General features: G+C 41.4%; 1 protein-coding gene across 2 annotated transcripts in view; it reads left to right on the top strand.

Moving 5' to 3' along the window:
- vps39 (VPS39 subunit of HOPS complex) overlaps positions 1 to 4,932 on the top strand; it is a 46,153-nt gene extending 41,221 nt beyond the window's left edge. For both annotated transcript variants that reach the window (XM_067456180.1, XM_067456181.1), the window contains exons 23-24: positions 1,110 to 1,201; positions 3,828 to 4,932. In XM_067456180.1, the coding sequence (XP_067312281.1) occupies positions 1,110 to 1,201; positions 3,828 to 3,906 (171 nt within the window). In that variant the 3' untranslated portion in view covers positions 3,907 to 4,932. The remainder of the gene's footprint in view (positions 1 to 1,109; positions 1,202 to 3,827) is intronic.
- The last annotated feature ends 10,965 nt before the right edge of the window (positions 4,933 to 15,897 follow it).

Below are 15,897 nucleotides of genomic sequence, written 5' to 3' on the forward strand. Positions count from 1 at the left end.
AAACGAATATGAACGATAATTCAGGTCATACTAATAACAAGATAATGATAAACATTTTTAACATTTACAAAGCACGAACCTCGTCTCTCTTGGCAACTTCTTCACTATCATTCTCACACTCACTAAACTCATTTATCTTTGACTCGCTCGGCTGGCTGACGGCAAGAGCTGCTTGGCTAGCCGTTTCATGACGTCACGTGACGCCAAAGGTTTGGGGGCATCACGCAAGTTACGTTGCTACGTCCTTTGTTTTCGTAACCTTATCAAAGAACCTAATAAAATATGAATAGATATTCCCAAATATTTAATATAGGCTATAGGGAACTGCAAGCAACATACACAGATTTTTACTTTTATTTTGTTTTTAATGACCCTCCCCAACCGGCCCCGCAAATAAAGTGACAATTTCTTTACCAGCTCCAACCCGACCCGCGGGTTTATGAGATGACCCGCACATCACTAGTTTGTTCTGCTACTTTAAATGACTGATTCAATCACTTTTGATGATGTGTAATTAATTCAATTCTTTGTTTTAAAACACGGTATTGGTGCATATTTACTTGCCAAAAAATCTAGTTTGTAAAAAGATACAGTACCTTAAAAACACCTGATGCTACTGAATCTTTTTTTAATTAGGAGCAACGCTACTAATACCCCCCGAATTATTTCTTCTAAATAATTACTCTCCAACATGTTACATATATTTATTTTAAAGAGACAGATTGTGCTTTATTTCACATGTTCATCTTTCTTTAGTGTGTATTATATTAATCGGTCTGAATTGGCAAAAATCGTTCTTGAGTCGAATCGAAAACCTATGAATTGTGAATCGCACGAAGCACTTGACCAATCAAAACACAATGCTCCAGTCGACCAATCAGAGCACATTGTGCGTTCAGAAGGGGCTTCATAGACAGGAACTAAACAAAGTGTTACTGACAGATGCAACAATGGAGAATATGGGGAAATAATGTGCTTTTGAACATTCAAGCATGAAAACCTGTTCTAGTTGAGTCCAAAAACTCTCAAATCAACACTTTGCAAAAGGGCATAATACAGCCTATTTAGTATTAAACATTTTTAATAAAAACATTTTTGTCTGTGTGCAGGTTCAGGAGGAACGTATCTTTCACCAGCAGGTGAAGTGTGTCATCACAGATGAGAAAACCTGCAGAGTGTGCAAGAAGAAGATCGGAAATAGGTGTGCCTCACATTTTTGCAATTCATTTACACAATGCATTTACCATGCGCTAAGCTTTTATTTTATTTATTTATTTTTGTCAGATTTGATAGTGTATCAGAAGAATTTAAAAGTAATGGGATACACTAGCATCACATAATATTTATGTTTGATACCATAACATACACTTAGTCACCATGAACCAGTCTATCAGTCAGTTTGGCAGTGTGTGATTATAAAGAACACAGACAACAAGAAATCCAGCCAAAATTGGTCTGATGATTCATATTACTTAAAGGGATAGTTCACCCAAAAATAAAAATTATCCCATAATTATCCCACTCATCCTCAAGCCATCCTAGGTGTATATGACGTTATTTTTCCAGCCAAACACAATCTGAGTTATATTTAAAATATCCTGACTTAATCAAGCTTTATAATGGCAGTGAATGTTAGCTGAGATTTTGAAGCCCAAAAAAGTGCATCAATCCATTATAAAACTGCTCAACACGGTTTATAAAGGTAAAGGGAAGTGAAGAGATGCATTTTTGTAAAAAAAAATAAAAAAAAATAAATCCATATTTATAACTTCATAGACTATAATCACTGGCTTCTGTTATCAGCCGTACATGAGTCTAGTCCTGGCGGAAGAGCAACAGATGCACAGAGCATAGAGCAAGATAAAACACAGCTTATGAATTACAAGTCTAAAACGTTTAAAAGAGAAATGTGTGAGGGGCTTGAGTTTGTTTGAACTAACGCTACTCCCACATTCTACGTCAAGTGTCGGGTCAGAGATTAGAAGTTATAATTATGGATATTTTAATTACACAAATGCATGGCTTCACTTCAGAAGGCCTTTATTAACCCCTCGAGTCATATGGATTACTATAGATGCGCTTTTCAAGGAACCAATTCTCCCAGTTTGGATACGCCTCCACATCTTTTAATATTAGAATGGATTAGAATAGAAGGTCATATCCTCCTGGGACCCAGAAAAAAAAAGTTTTTCGAATTTTGTATTTTTTCATGTCATTAGATTGTTTAGAGCATAAGAAACAAATGGACACATTATTTTTTTGGAAAATTATATTTTATTCATATGTTATGATATGTCCTCTGTAGTTGACACCAGGACTCAGTTGTTAAAAAAAATTATGAAATGAAATTGCATCAATAGGCAAAAACAATGGGATTTATTTTTAATTCACGAACACATTTTTAAGTTTCAGGATTTTTTTAAAACATACTTTTTTTTAAAGATGATTCTGAGCTATGTTATAAAAGATATAACTGAATGCTTTGACATTGCATTTTACTTTATGCAATGTGTGGGTAAAATGGCCATACTTGGATTTTCCCATTCAATACAATGTATCGGTATATTGCATCTAATTTGCATATTATTGTGTTCTTGGTGCAACATGTAATGAAAAAAAGAAGTGTAATAAGGGGAGTAATAATTGGCAACATTTTCATAATAATATGTCATATTTCATAGGAATATTGTTATGTAATTTATTTCCCTATTTACTGTTTGTGTCTCCAAAATGCCTGATAAACATGATTTACGTCCTGGTGTCCTCTACAGTGGACATTTATGAAATCAATGCCCTGTTTTGAAACAAAAAGTCATATTTTGATTAGAAACCCCATAGCATTTTCCTGAGATGTTGATTTATAACAAACAATTAGAAAATTAATCAGATTTAAATTATAATTACAAAATATTATCATATTTCCATAAGAGTGCTAAACATTAATGTCAGCCATTTTTAAAGACCAAGAAGTTGTTGTTGTCCTGGTGAAACCTCCAAACATTTGGTATCTGTGCAAAGCCCTGAATGTGCTCTATAAGGGACATCCTGACTCAAAACTGTGACGTGTGTGATGTCACAGAAACTCACTAAAATATAATGTCCACTACAGTGGACAAAAGTCTATTACTGGGTCCCAGGATATACACCTAAGATGGCTTGAGTGCAAGTAAATCAGGCTAATTTTCATTTTTGGGTGAACTATCCAAGTAAGTACAATTTTGAACGATTAAATTATTAAGATATTTGCATGACACCATACTGGGTCTCTATTTAGTGTTTTATGTTTTTATCAGACAGTTTCCTTTTGGAGAATTCCAGTCTCACATACTGTTTAGGAAAAATATTGTGCATGTATCGGGATAATTGTCATAATTTACTCACCCTTATGTCATTCCATACCCATAAGTATTTGTTAATCTTTAAAAAAAAATTACCCGTAGAGATAATATATATGCATACACTCACACATAGCCTACATACAGTCTTGTTCAAAATAATAGCAGTACAATGTGACTAACCAGAATAATCAAGGTTTTTAGTATATTTTTTATTGCTACGTGGCAAACAAGTTACCAGTAGGTTCAGTAGATTCTCAGAAAACAAATGAGACCCAGCATTCATGATATGCACGCTCTTATGGTTAGTCACATTGTACTGCTATTATTTTGAACAAGACTGTACATACAAACATATACATGCACAATGAGATCTAGACAATTTAAAAAAAAGAATACATAAAAGATACAGAACCGGTTCTTTAGTGCTCAATACGACTGACGGACTGTCTGTATGAATACTAACATGTTTTGTGTCCTCTTCGTGTCCAGTGCCTTTGCCAGGTATCCAAACGGTGTGGTGGTTCACTACTTCTGCTGTAAAGATCGCAGCATGTGTCCAGCAGAGTAATGAAAGGCCGGAGACGCCGGACACGCTCCCTCAGCTGAACACAGAGAGCTCAGCAAACATCACGCGTCTGTGGGAAAACACAGAGTCTGGATACTCTGCTCTCTATCTCTCACTCTTTCCAGTGCAAAGACCACACATCTGTCTGAAGTAATTCATCTAAACACTTTGGACAGTGAGACTTAATTCAGATTTATGAAGTGCATTACATTGAAAGCTTTGCCTGAATGCCCAACACAAACTGTGGCGCCCTTCTTCCCCCTGAGAAACGCTTATCTTCTCTTTTCCCTCACGTCCAACCTTTACTTCTTTACTTACAGTGCACCTTTTCATCCAACACGAGGCTTTGTCCGATGCATTTAGTGGGAAGTAAAGGCCTGTGTTTGTATGCGGCGTCCAGGCTCACAGGACTCTTATTCTGAGCTGGGCTTGTAGGTGCTGCTCTGCTTCCCTCTGTTAGCTTGAGATGAAATCAGACACCAGATAAAAACCTTAATGTGGCCTCCGGTACAGAAAGGGCAGTGCTCGCACACAGCACACCTATTCTACGAGCCGTCCGATGGAAGGATGAACGCTTGCATGGACGTTCAGAGATAACTTACGGCTAGAAGTCTGGATGTGTAGCTTTCTTTTAAAGCAATGCCAGTTTTTCTAGTGGTATGAGGTTTTGGAGAGCTCTACAATCACAGTAGCATGCCACTTTTTTTGTTCTGCTTACTCTAGTGGCTTTAATTTATTATTAACACGCTGTCTAAACGTGTCCAGGAATGTTTCACCCATGTGTGCAGACGTGTCGCCTAAATGGCCAGCAGTATTTCTCTGGCTTCCTAACAAATGTGTCCAATTAACACTGTTTAAAATGCTTGTGCTTTCAGTTTACTGTAAACTATGACCTGGACTGTTGCTCAAACTAAGACACGCTCGCTTACATGAAACCATTAGAACAGGCCGGTGGAAATGGATGTGAATGTGTAGATTGTACATTGAATCCGATGTGGAAGAATAATCTAATAAACGTATCTTCTCTAATGCGCACCAGTGTCATTTGTTTGAACTGTTAGCACACATTACTTACAGTTAGTATGAACTGTGCATTCATTTGAATGGTGACAGATATTATACGGGATGGAGATAAAGATAAATTAATAATGCGACGATCTGTGCCATTAAAAATGTTATTGACCCTTAAGCTTTATCTGCTTCATGTCTAAAATTAAATGGGTTGCTAATTACAAATACTAGAAATCATAATAAAAGGAAATAATTGGGAATAAAATAAACATTTACACTTTTCATTTATATGCCATTTTGCTTTCTTGCCTTTTAGTTTTTTAATTATTTCTTAATAATTGTAAACTTAACTTAATCCAGATATTTTAAAGAACCAAATTATGCTGACCACACACCGATTTTGGACCAGATTTGCACCCCCTAAGGATTGGGGCGTGGCCTAAATCAAGGCTGTGGCCTCCGAAAACCTAGACAGCTGACTCGTTGCCTTGCTGCCTTATCAGCCAATGGCTTGTAAGGCAGCGTTTTGTGCATGAAGGCACCTCACGAAACTGATTTCGGACAGACTTTTTAGGCAGTGTAACAGTTTAATGATCTACAGCAATATAGAGCAAGCTTTGGTGAGAACTAAACACATTTAATTATTACATTAGTAATTTCTCGCTAGAAATGACCTCAGAAGTGGAAAATATTGGTAAAAAAACATACATTTACACACAAACTGACCAGCAAACACAACTTTCGGACGCCATCTTATATTCCCAGCTCAACTGTCACTGAATGGAGGGCATAGGATTGTGGGATATCAAAGGCAGCGAAGGATACATCTATGCTGCCTTAAAAAATCGATCAGATGAAGGGATCTCAGGAGACAGGAAGTGAAGCAAACATTAGATTCGGACGTGGCTTGATGCCTTCCTGTCTTCAAATGTGTCCTCCGGAGGCAGCATTTTCCAGGTTTTGGACGCAGCCCAAGTAGGGCTTACTGCATCCTGCATTGGACATCCAACCCCGCCCACATCCAAGTGTGACATCAGGAGCCTCGCCCATGTCCTAATACGTCACCCTGTAACTTCCCATCCCTGTTTTCCGTTTGCTTATATGCTTAATGTGTCACTCCGCTGACGTTGACTGTCTGGTGCCATCTTGTGACTGAAAAACACTTCACCACCATGGGTTACAATGGAAGACTTTAAGGGTTAGTTCACCCAAAATCAGCTGGAACGTTACTTTATAAAGTTTTAAATATGATATTTTTCTTACACAAACTCACTGATTTGCTTCCGAAGTCTTTTTTAACCCCCGGAGCCGTGTGGAGCATGTTATTTGATGGACAGCTGCCTTTTTTATGGACTTCGAAAACAGAGCTACAACTAAATAATAATTAACCCCTTCGGAGTGACGGAAGACACTGATCACTCTGTCTGGGTTTATTCTGTGATAACAACCGGCTGGCTCTGCTTCGTGCTCCGGCTCCGCTTCGCGTCGGGGTCCTGACCACTCTGTCGGGGTTTATTCTGCGATAACAAACGGCTGGGTGTACATTATCCCTTACATGAAGAACGGACCCCAGGTCACACTCTAAACAACGCAAGAACGTCAGTGTAACCCCTTCTGTTCGGACCAGGACTCGAACCAGAGTCCGCCAGCATGAGAGTCGGACGCTTTAACAAGGAGGCTAAAGGCTGCAACCCCTATAGTGTCAGTTACTAGAGCGTCCCTTGAGGTCAGAGGAGTGAGGTTTACTCGCACAGCAACTACTAATAGCTGGCCTCTGTTACACTCAGCCCCCTAAATCTCACTCCCATCCGGGTCACGGCACCAATGTAACCCCTTCTGTTCGGACCGGGACTCGAACCCGGGTCTGCTGGCATGAGAGTCGGACGCTTTAACAAGCAAGCTAAAGGCTGCAACCTCTAGCGTCAGTCACTAGAGTGTCTCTTGAGGTCAGAGGAGTGAGGTTTACTCGCACAGCAACTACTACTAGCTGGCCTCTGTTACATCAGCACAGTCACACAGAAGTCCTCTGGAGCTTCAAGATCCTGCTAAACCCACAGTGATCTGCTATCATGAGTCATGCTGAGCAGGATCTCCAAACCTCTAAAATGATTCAACCTCTGCAGATGCTTAATACTAAGAGGGAAGATTTAATTCCAACAATCTCTCATTGTTTATTGTTTGGAGGCTGCTGCTTGTACGAATGCAGGGCAGCGTCAAAAGAGTCCATTGCCAGCAGGTATTATAATAATACTGGTATTTGGCTTTAGTACAAAACTGTAAATACACTGTAAATACTGTCAATGGTGAATTTTTTTGTTTTGTTTGTCACATTGCTGATGTGCTCCAGGGAATGTGTTCCCTTGTGTTCTCTGTATGGAGATTTAAAGAGGCTGTATTATGCCTTTTACAAAGTCTTGATCTAGTTTTTGGGCTCTACTAGAACAGGTTTTTATGCTTGAATGTTCATTATTTTCCCCATATTCTCCTTTGTTGAAGCTCGTCTCTTCCCTCTCTGTCAGTTTCACGTTTGGTTTTGGGATTTGGTTAACGTTAATGTTTTGATGTCTTTTAGTTTGTAATTTTGCCTCATGTTTCCTGGTTCTTGGCATGTGCTTCCCTGGTTTCATGTGTCTTGTTCTCTGATTGGTTCCCTTGTCTATGTGTCATGTACCCATTTGTTGATCTAGTCATGTGTCCATAGTTCTCATTGGTTCATTGTCTTTTCATGTGGTTGAGTTCTGGTTCTTCATTGGTTGTCATGTCAAGTCACCATTATTTAAATAGCGCTTTTTTTCAATGCCTATTGTTTCAAAGCAGCTTCATGGTGTTAACAGGAAAATAATGTTCGCTCTGGAGAAAACATTGATGTCATCGTCCGCCTCAGTTCACATAGTGTCAATATGCGCAGATCAGTAATATAGTTGAATATTTAATTGTCGTAGTTCATCCTGTTCACGTTCTGGATTCAATTAACTGCACTTGAGTTCATCTACACTCGCCTCCAGTGGATCTTTGTTACAGTTAGTACCTGTGTCTATAAAAGCCCCTCCTTCTGAAACCACAATGTGCTCTGATTGGTCAGCTGGAGCAGTGTGTTGTGTTTGGTCAAGCAATTAAATTGTGTTTAGGAAATGTCCCGCCCCTTACTATAACCGCCAGTTTCAACACACTACTATCTCTTTCAACAGGCCCGACTCTTTATTATGCATATGATTTTTTTTTTAATGAGGAATATAACGTGTTGGTTCCCAGAAGAAAAAAAGAAGACTACAATGGAGACGTTTCAGAGAGTTCAGAAACACTGACGCTGATATAGAGTCATCATCAATACACACTAAAGAAAGATGAACAGCATAACAGGTGCTCTTTTAAAAACACACTTATTACATTAGTTTACATTACTTAATATAAGTTTAAATCCATTTTTACATCTGAAGAAAGTAAGTGGTGCTTGCCATGCAAAACTCATTGTCATGATGCTCTCAGGTCTTCTAAATGGATTTCAGCTCATTGCTATATGGTTACTAGGGTGTTTTTGTGGGTGGTTGCTAAGTGGTTCCTTGACTAAGTTTTTTCTAAAAAATCAAAACAAAACAAAAACAGGAATTTTCTACACTTGAGCCAGAAGAAAAGAAAGCAAGAAAGAGAAGGAGATCTTTGTACGCTGAACCAATGACTTTGGCAACAGGGCTGTAAATGCCAGCTGTGGCTCTTAGAGGATTAGGAGGATCATGTGGTTCATTTTGGAGCCTGTTCCAGGATCAGGTGGGTCTGGTTTGTCCTTTTAGCTTCTGAAGAGAGAAAAAAATCACAGATATTAAACTCATCAATACATTTCCAGTGCCTTTCTTCACTGATCTATCTAAAGAGCTGACATAAATAATCCCACAACTGCATGTACAAATCTCATTCAGCAAACAGTAACTATTCAATAAATAACTGGTCAATAAAGCATTCCAGTTGTGCTTTAATACATAATACAATAATAATGGCTATAACCTGAAATCAACATTTGCGGATTGTCTTTGATTTGAAAAACCAATGAATGATTTTTAATGATGAATAATTACTATATACAGAAGTGGACAAAAGTAATGTCAGGAGGGGATTTAAACTATTGACAAATATTTTTACAGTATTTTAAATATGTGGGAAGAACAAAACACTAAACTTGGTTTAGATAATTATCTTACAAAATTATTTGGCAAAAAATGGCAAACAGTTACAGGTTTTATTTGACTATGCACCAAAAAAAACAAAAAATGCATAAAAAAACAAAAAGCTCACAAAAAAAACTATTTGACTACAACATAATCAGTTATTCATATTTTGCTGGTTCTCTCTTGTTTTGGAATGTGTTTATAATTCCTTTGTATGACAGCCTGGCCAAAAATTATGTCCACACAATTTGGCATATTTCGTTTCAGTTGACTCCAAACACAACTATGCGACGTGACCCTGAAACACAAAAGTAGTCATAAGGGTCTTTTTTTTTTTTTACTGAGATTTATACATAATCTGAATGTTGAATAAATAAGCTTTCCATGGATGTATGAACAATATTTGGCTGAGATACAACTATTTGAAAATCTGAGGATGCAAAAAAAAAAAAACTATATATTGAGAAAATCTCCTTTAAAGTTGTCCAAATTAAGTCCTTAGCAATGCACAGTACTACTAATAATACATTTTTAATATATTTACAGTAGAAAATTAATAAAATATCTTCATGGAACATGATTTTTACTTATTTTTTGGCATAAAAGAAAAATCGATCATTTTGACCAATGTATTGTTGGCTATTGCCATAAATATACCCGTGAGACTTATGACTGTTTTTGTTCTCCAGGGTCACATATGCTTACAAAATCTTGAGCAATTTTTGAAATAAGATTTGAATAAAGCATGTTGTCACTTGGGTCGGACATAACTTTTAGCCTCTACTTACTATAAAAGGTTTCCATGACTCAAATCTAGCCTGTACGCCTGGCTATTTCCTCTCAGATATGAGTAAATTAGATGAGACCATTTCAGTGCAATTCAGTTTTACGCTTCTAGTATTTCTTCTATATTATCCAATGTTCATTTAACTGCCTGGAAAACTTTGATGCTGAGATAGGAACAGCTGTGGCACATTATCTGAGCTGTTGATAGGGTGGAATGATCTCATATGAGGAAAGAAATGCACAAGCCGAACAGCAGAAGAACCCCTCTCTGAATGCCAGAGCAGCTGTTTGGAGTTTCATTCTGCTGATGTGCAACACCAACAACCTTCAGAGGTGTAACCTTCAGATGTGTAACCTGCAGATGTGTAACCTGCAGAGGCGTAACCTGCAGAGATGTAACCTTCAGAGTTGTAACCTGCAGATGTGTAACCTTCAGAGGTGTAACCTTCAGATGTGTTACCTGCAGAGGTGTAAGCTTCAGAGGTGTAACCTTCAGAGGTGTAACTTGCAGAGGTGTAACCTTCAAAAGTGTAACCTGCAGAGGCGTAACAATCAGAGGTGTAACCTTCAGAGGTGTAACCTTCAGAGGTGTAACCTGCAGAGGCGTAACCTTCAGAGATGTAACCTTCAGAGGTGTAACCTTCAGAGGCGTAACCTGCAGAGGCGTAACCTTCAGAGGTGTAACCTTAAGAGGCATAACCTGCAGAGGCGTAACCTTCAGAGGTGTAACCTTCATAGGCATAACCTGCAGAGGTGTAACCTTCAGAGGTGTAACCTTCAGAGGCGTAACCTGCAGAGGCGTAACCTGCAGAGGCGTAACCTGCAGAGGTGTAACCTTCAGAGGTGTAACCTTCAGAGGCGTAACCTTCAGAGGCGTAACCTTCAGAGGCGTAACCTTCAGAGGTGTAACCTGCAGAGGTGTACCCTTCAGAGGTGTAACCTTCAGAGGCGTAACCTGCAGAGGTGTAACCTTCAGAGGTGTAACCTTCAGAGGTGTAACCTTCAGAGGTATAACCTGCAGAGGCGTAACCTTCAGAGGTGTAACCTGCAGAGGTGTAACCTGCAGAGGTGTAACCTGCAGAGGTGTAACCTTCAGAGGTGTACCCTTCAGAGGCGTAACCTGCTGAGGCGTAACCTTCAGAGGTGTAACCTTCAGAGGTGTAACCTTCAGAGGTGTAACCTGCAGAGGTGTAACCTTCAGAGATGTAACCTGCAGAGGCGTAACCTGCAGAGATGTAACCTTCAGAGTTGTAACCTGCAGAGATGTAACCTCTGCAGAGGTGTAACCTTCAGAGTTGTAACCTGCAGATGTGTAACCTTCAGAGTTGTAACCTGCAGATGTGTAACCTGCAGAAATGTAACCTGCAGAGTTGTAACCTGCAGATGTGTAACCTGCAGAAATGTAACCTGCAGAGGTGTAACCTTCAAAAGTGTAACCTTCAGAGGTGTAACATGCAGAGGTGTAACCTTCAGAGGTGTAACCTTCAAAAGTGTAACCTTGCAGAGATGTAACCTGCAGAGGTGTAACCTTCAAAAGTGTAACCTGCAGAGGCGTAACAATCAGAGGTGTAACCTTCAGAGGTGTAACCTGCAGAGGTGTAACCTTCAGAGGTGTAACCTTCAGAGATGTAACCTTCAGAGGTGTAACCTGCAGAGGTGTAACCTTCAGAGGTGTAACCTTCAGAGGCATAACCTGCAGAGGCATAACCTTCAGAGGCGTAACCTTAAGAGGCATAACCTGCAGAGGCGTAACCTTCAGAGGTGTAACCTTCAGAGGTGTAACCTTCATAGGCATAACCTGCAGAGGCGTAACCTTCAGAGGCGTAAACTTCATAGGCATAACCTGCAGAGGCGTAACCTTCAGAGGCGTAACCTTCAGAGGCGTAACCTTCAGAGGCGTAACCTTCAGAGGCGTAACCTTCAGAGGCTTAACCTGCAGATGCGTAACCTTCAGAGGCGTAACCTTCAGAGGTGTAACCTTCAGAGGTGTAACCTTCAGAGGTATAACCTGCAGAGGTGTAACCTTCAGAGGTGTAACCTTCAGAGATGTAACCTTCAGAGGTGTAACCTGCAGAGGTGTAACCTTCAGAGGTGTAACCTTCAGAGGCATAACCTGCAGAGGCATAACCTTCAGAGGTGTAACCTTAAGAGGCATAACCTGCAGAGGTGTAACCTTCAGAGGTGTAACCTTCAGAGGTGTAACCTTCATAGGCATAACCTGCAGAGGCGTAACCTTCAGAGGCGTAAACTTCATAGGCATAACCTGCAGAGGCGTAACCTTCAGAGGCGTAACCTTCAGAGGCGTAACCTTCAGAGGCGTAACCTTCAGAGGCGTAACCTTCAGAGGCATAACCTGCAGAGGCGTAACCTTCAGAGGTGTAACCTTCAGAGGTGTAACCTTCAGAGGTGTAACCTTCAGAGGTATAACCTGCAGAGGCGTAACCTTCAGATGTGTAACCTGCAGAGGTGTACCCTTCAGAGGTGTAACCTTCAGAGGTGTAACCTCCAGAGGCGTAACCTGCAGAGGTGTAACCTTCAGAGATGTAACCTGCAGAGGCGTAACCTGCAGAGATGTAACCTGGAGAGGCGTAACCTGCAGAGGTGTAACCTTCAGAGTTGTAACCTGCAGATGTGTAACCTTCAAAAGTGTAACCTTCAGAGGTGTAACCTTCAAAAAAGTAACCTTCAAAAGTGTAACCTCAGAGATGTAACCTGCAGAGGTGTAACCTTCAGAGATGTAACCTGCAGAGGTGTAACCTTCAGAGATGTAACCTGCAGAGGTGTAACCTTCAGAGATGTAACCTGCAAAGATGTAACCTGCAGAGGTGTAACCTTCAGAGATGTAACCTTCAGAGATGTAACCTGCAGAGATGTAAACTTCAGAGTTGTAACCTGAAGATGTGTAACCTGCAGATGTGTAACCTGCAGAGATGTAACCTGCAGAGGTGTAACCTTCAGAGGTGTAACCTGCAGAGCTGTAACATTCAAAAGTGTAACCTTCAGAGGTGAAACCTTCAGAGACGTAACCTGCAGAGGTGTAACCTGTAGATGTGTAACCTTCAGAGTTGTAACCTGCAGATGTGTAACCTGCAGAGGTGTAACCTGCAGAGGTGTAACCTTCAGAGGTGTAACCTTCAGAGGTGTAACCTTCAAAAGTGTAACCTTCAGAGGTGTAACCTTCAAAAGTGTAACCTTCAGAGGTGTAACCTGCAGAGGTGTAACCTTCAAAAGTGTAACCTTCAGAGGCGTAACCTTCAGAGGTGTAACCTGCAGAGATGTAACCTGCAGAGGTGTAACCTTCAGAGGTGTAACCTGCAGAGGTGTAACCTTCAAAAGTGTAAACTTCATAGGCATAACCTGCAGAGGCGTAACCTTCAGAGGCGTAACCTTCAGAGGCGTAACCTTCAGAGGCGTAACCTTCAGAGGCTTAACCTGCAGATGCGTAACCTTCAGAGGCGTAACCTTCAGAGGTGTAACCTTCAGAGGTGTAACCTTCAGAGGTATAACCTGCAGAGGTGTAACCTTCAGAGGTGTAACCTTCAGAGATGTAACCTTCAGAGGTGTAACCTGCAGAGGTGTAACCTTCAGAGGTGTAACCTTCAGAGGCATAACCTGCAGAGGCATAACCTTCAGAGGTGTAACCTTAAGAGGCATAACCTGCAGAGGTGTAACCTTCAGAGGTGTAACCTTCAGAGGTGTAACCTTCATAGGCATAACCTGCAGAGGCGTAACCTTCAGAGGCGTAAACTTCATAGGCATAACCTGCAGAGGCATAACCTTCAGAGGCGTAACCTTCAGAGGCGTAACCTTCAGAGGCATAACCTGCAGAGGCGTAACCTTCAGAGGTGTAACCTTCAGAGGTGTAACCTTCAGAGGTATAACCTGCAGAGGCGTAACCTTCAGATGTGTAACCTGCAGAGGTGTACCCTTCAGAGGTGTAACCTTCAGAGGTGTAACCTCCAGAGGCGTAACCTGCAGAGGTGTAACCTTCAGAGATGTAACCTGCAGAGGCGTAACCTGCAGAGATGTAACCTGGAGAGGCGTAACCTGCAGAGGTGTAACCTTCAGAGTTGTAACCTGCAGATGTGTAACCTTCAAATGTGTAACCTTCAGAGGTGTAACCTGCAGAGGTGTAACCTTCAAAAGTGTAACCTCAGAGATGTAACCTGCAGAGGTGTAACCTTCAAAAGTGTAACCTTCAGAGGTGTAACCTTCAGAGATGTAACCTGCAGAGGTGTAACCTTCAGAGATGTAACCTGCAGAGGTGTAACCTTCAGAGATGTAACCTGCAGAGATGTAACCTTCAGAGATGTAACCTGCAGAGGTGTAACCTTCAGAGATGTAACCTTCAGAGATGTAACCTGCAGAGATGTAAACTTCAGAGTTGTAACCTGCAGATGTGTAACCTGCAGAGATGTAACCTTCAGAGGTGTAACCTTCAGAGGTGTAACCTTCAGAGGTGTAACCTGCAGAGCTGCAAGATTCAAAAGTGTAACCTTCAGAGGTGAAACCTTCAGAGACGTAACCTGCAGAGGTGTAACCTGTAGATGTGTAACCTTCAGAGTTGTAACCTGCAGATGTGTAACCTGCAGAGGTGTAACCTGCAGAGGTGTAACCTGCAGAGGTGTAACCTGCAGAGGTGTAACCTTCAGAGGTGTAACCTTCAGAGGTGTAACCTTCAAAAGTGTAACCTTCAGAGGTGTAACCTTCAAAAGTGTAACCTTCAGAGGTGTAACCTGCAGAGGTGTAACCTTCAGAGGCGTAACCTTCAGAGGTGTAACCTGCAGAGATGTAACCTGCAGAGGTGTAACCTTCAGAGGTGTAACCTGGAGAGGTGTAACCTTCAAAAGTGTAACCTTCAGAGGTGTAACCTGCAGAGGTGTAACCTTCAAAAGTGTAACCTTCAGAGGCGTAACCTTCTGAGGTGTAACCTTCAGAAGTGTAACCTGCAGAGGTGTAACCTGCAGAGGTATAACCTTCAGAGGTATAACCTTCAGAGGCGTAACCTTCAGAGGCGTAACCTTCAGAGGCGTAACCTTCAGAGGCGTGCGCAACCTTCAGTGGCGTACCCTGCAGAGGCGTAACCTACAGAGGTGTAACCTGCAAAGGCGTAACCTGCAGTGCGTAACCTTCAGAGGTGTAACCTGCAGAGGTGTAACCTTCAGAGCTGTAACCTGCAGAGGCGTAACCTGCAGAGGCGTAACCTGCAGAGGCGTAACCTTCAGAGGTGTAACCTTCAGAGGTGTAACATTCAGAGGTGTAACCTGCAGAGGCTTAACTTTCAGAGGTGCAACCTTCAGAGGCGTAACCTGCAGAGGTGTAACCTTCAGAGGTGTAACCTTCAGAGGCGTAACCTTCAGAGGTGTAACCTTCAGAGGTGTAACCTTCAGAGGTGTAACCTGCAGAGGTGTAACCTGCAGAGGTACAACCTTCAGAGGTGTAACCTTCAGAGGCATAACTTTCAGAGGTGCAACCTGCAGAGGCATTACAATCAGAGGAGTAACCTGCAGAGGTGTAACCTTCAGAGGTGTAACCTGCAGAGATGTAACCTTCAGAGGCGTAACCCTCAGAGGTGTAACCTTCAGAGGTGTAACATGCAGATGCGTAGCCTTCAGAGGTGTAACCTGCAGAGGTGTAACCTTCTGAGGTGTAACCTTCAGAGCCGTAACCTTCATAGGTGTAACCTGCAGAGGCGTAACCTTCAGAGGTGTAATCTGCAGAGGCATAACAATCAGAGGTGTAACCTGCAGAGGCATAACAATCAGACATGTAACCTGCAGAGGTGTAACCTACAGAGGTGTAACCTGCAGAGATGTAACCTTCAGAGGTGTAACCTACAGAAGCGTAACCTGCAGAGGTGTAACCTTCAGAGGCGTAACCTACAGAAGCGTAACCTGCAGAGGTGTATGTAACGAACGTTTGTGGGGGTGTGAAGGAAGAAGACGGGGTCGGCTTTGACTGGGACTCGCTCTCTTTATTCAGTCTTGTTCAAAAACAAATAACAGTCACACATATGTGTGTGTGTGTGTGTGCAAAA

Source organism: Pseudorasbora parva, chromosome 10 (assembly GCF_024679245.1).
Source record: "Pseudorasbora parva isolate DD20220531a chromosome 10, ASM2467924v1, whole genome shotgun sequence".
Taxonomy (NCBI): Eukaryota; Metazoa; Chordata; class Actinopteri; order Cypriniformes; family Gobionidae; genus Pseudorasbora; species Pseudorasbora parva.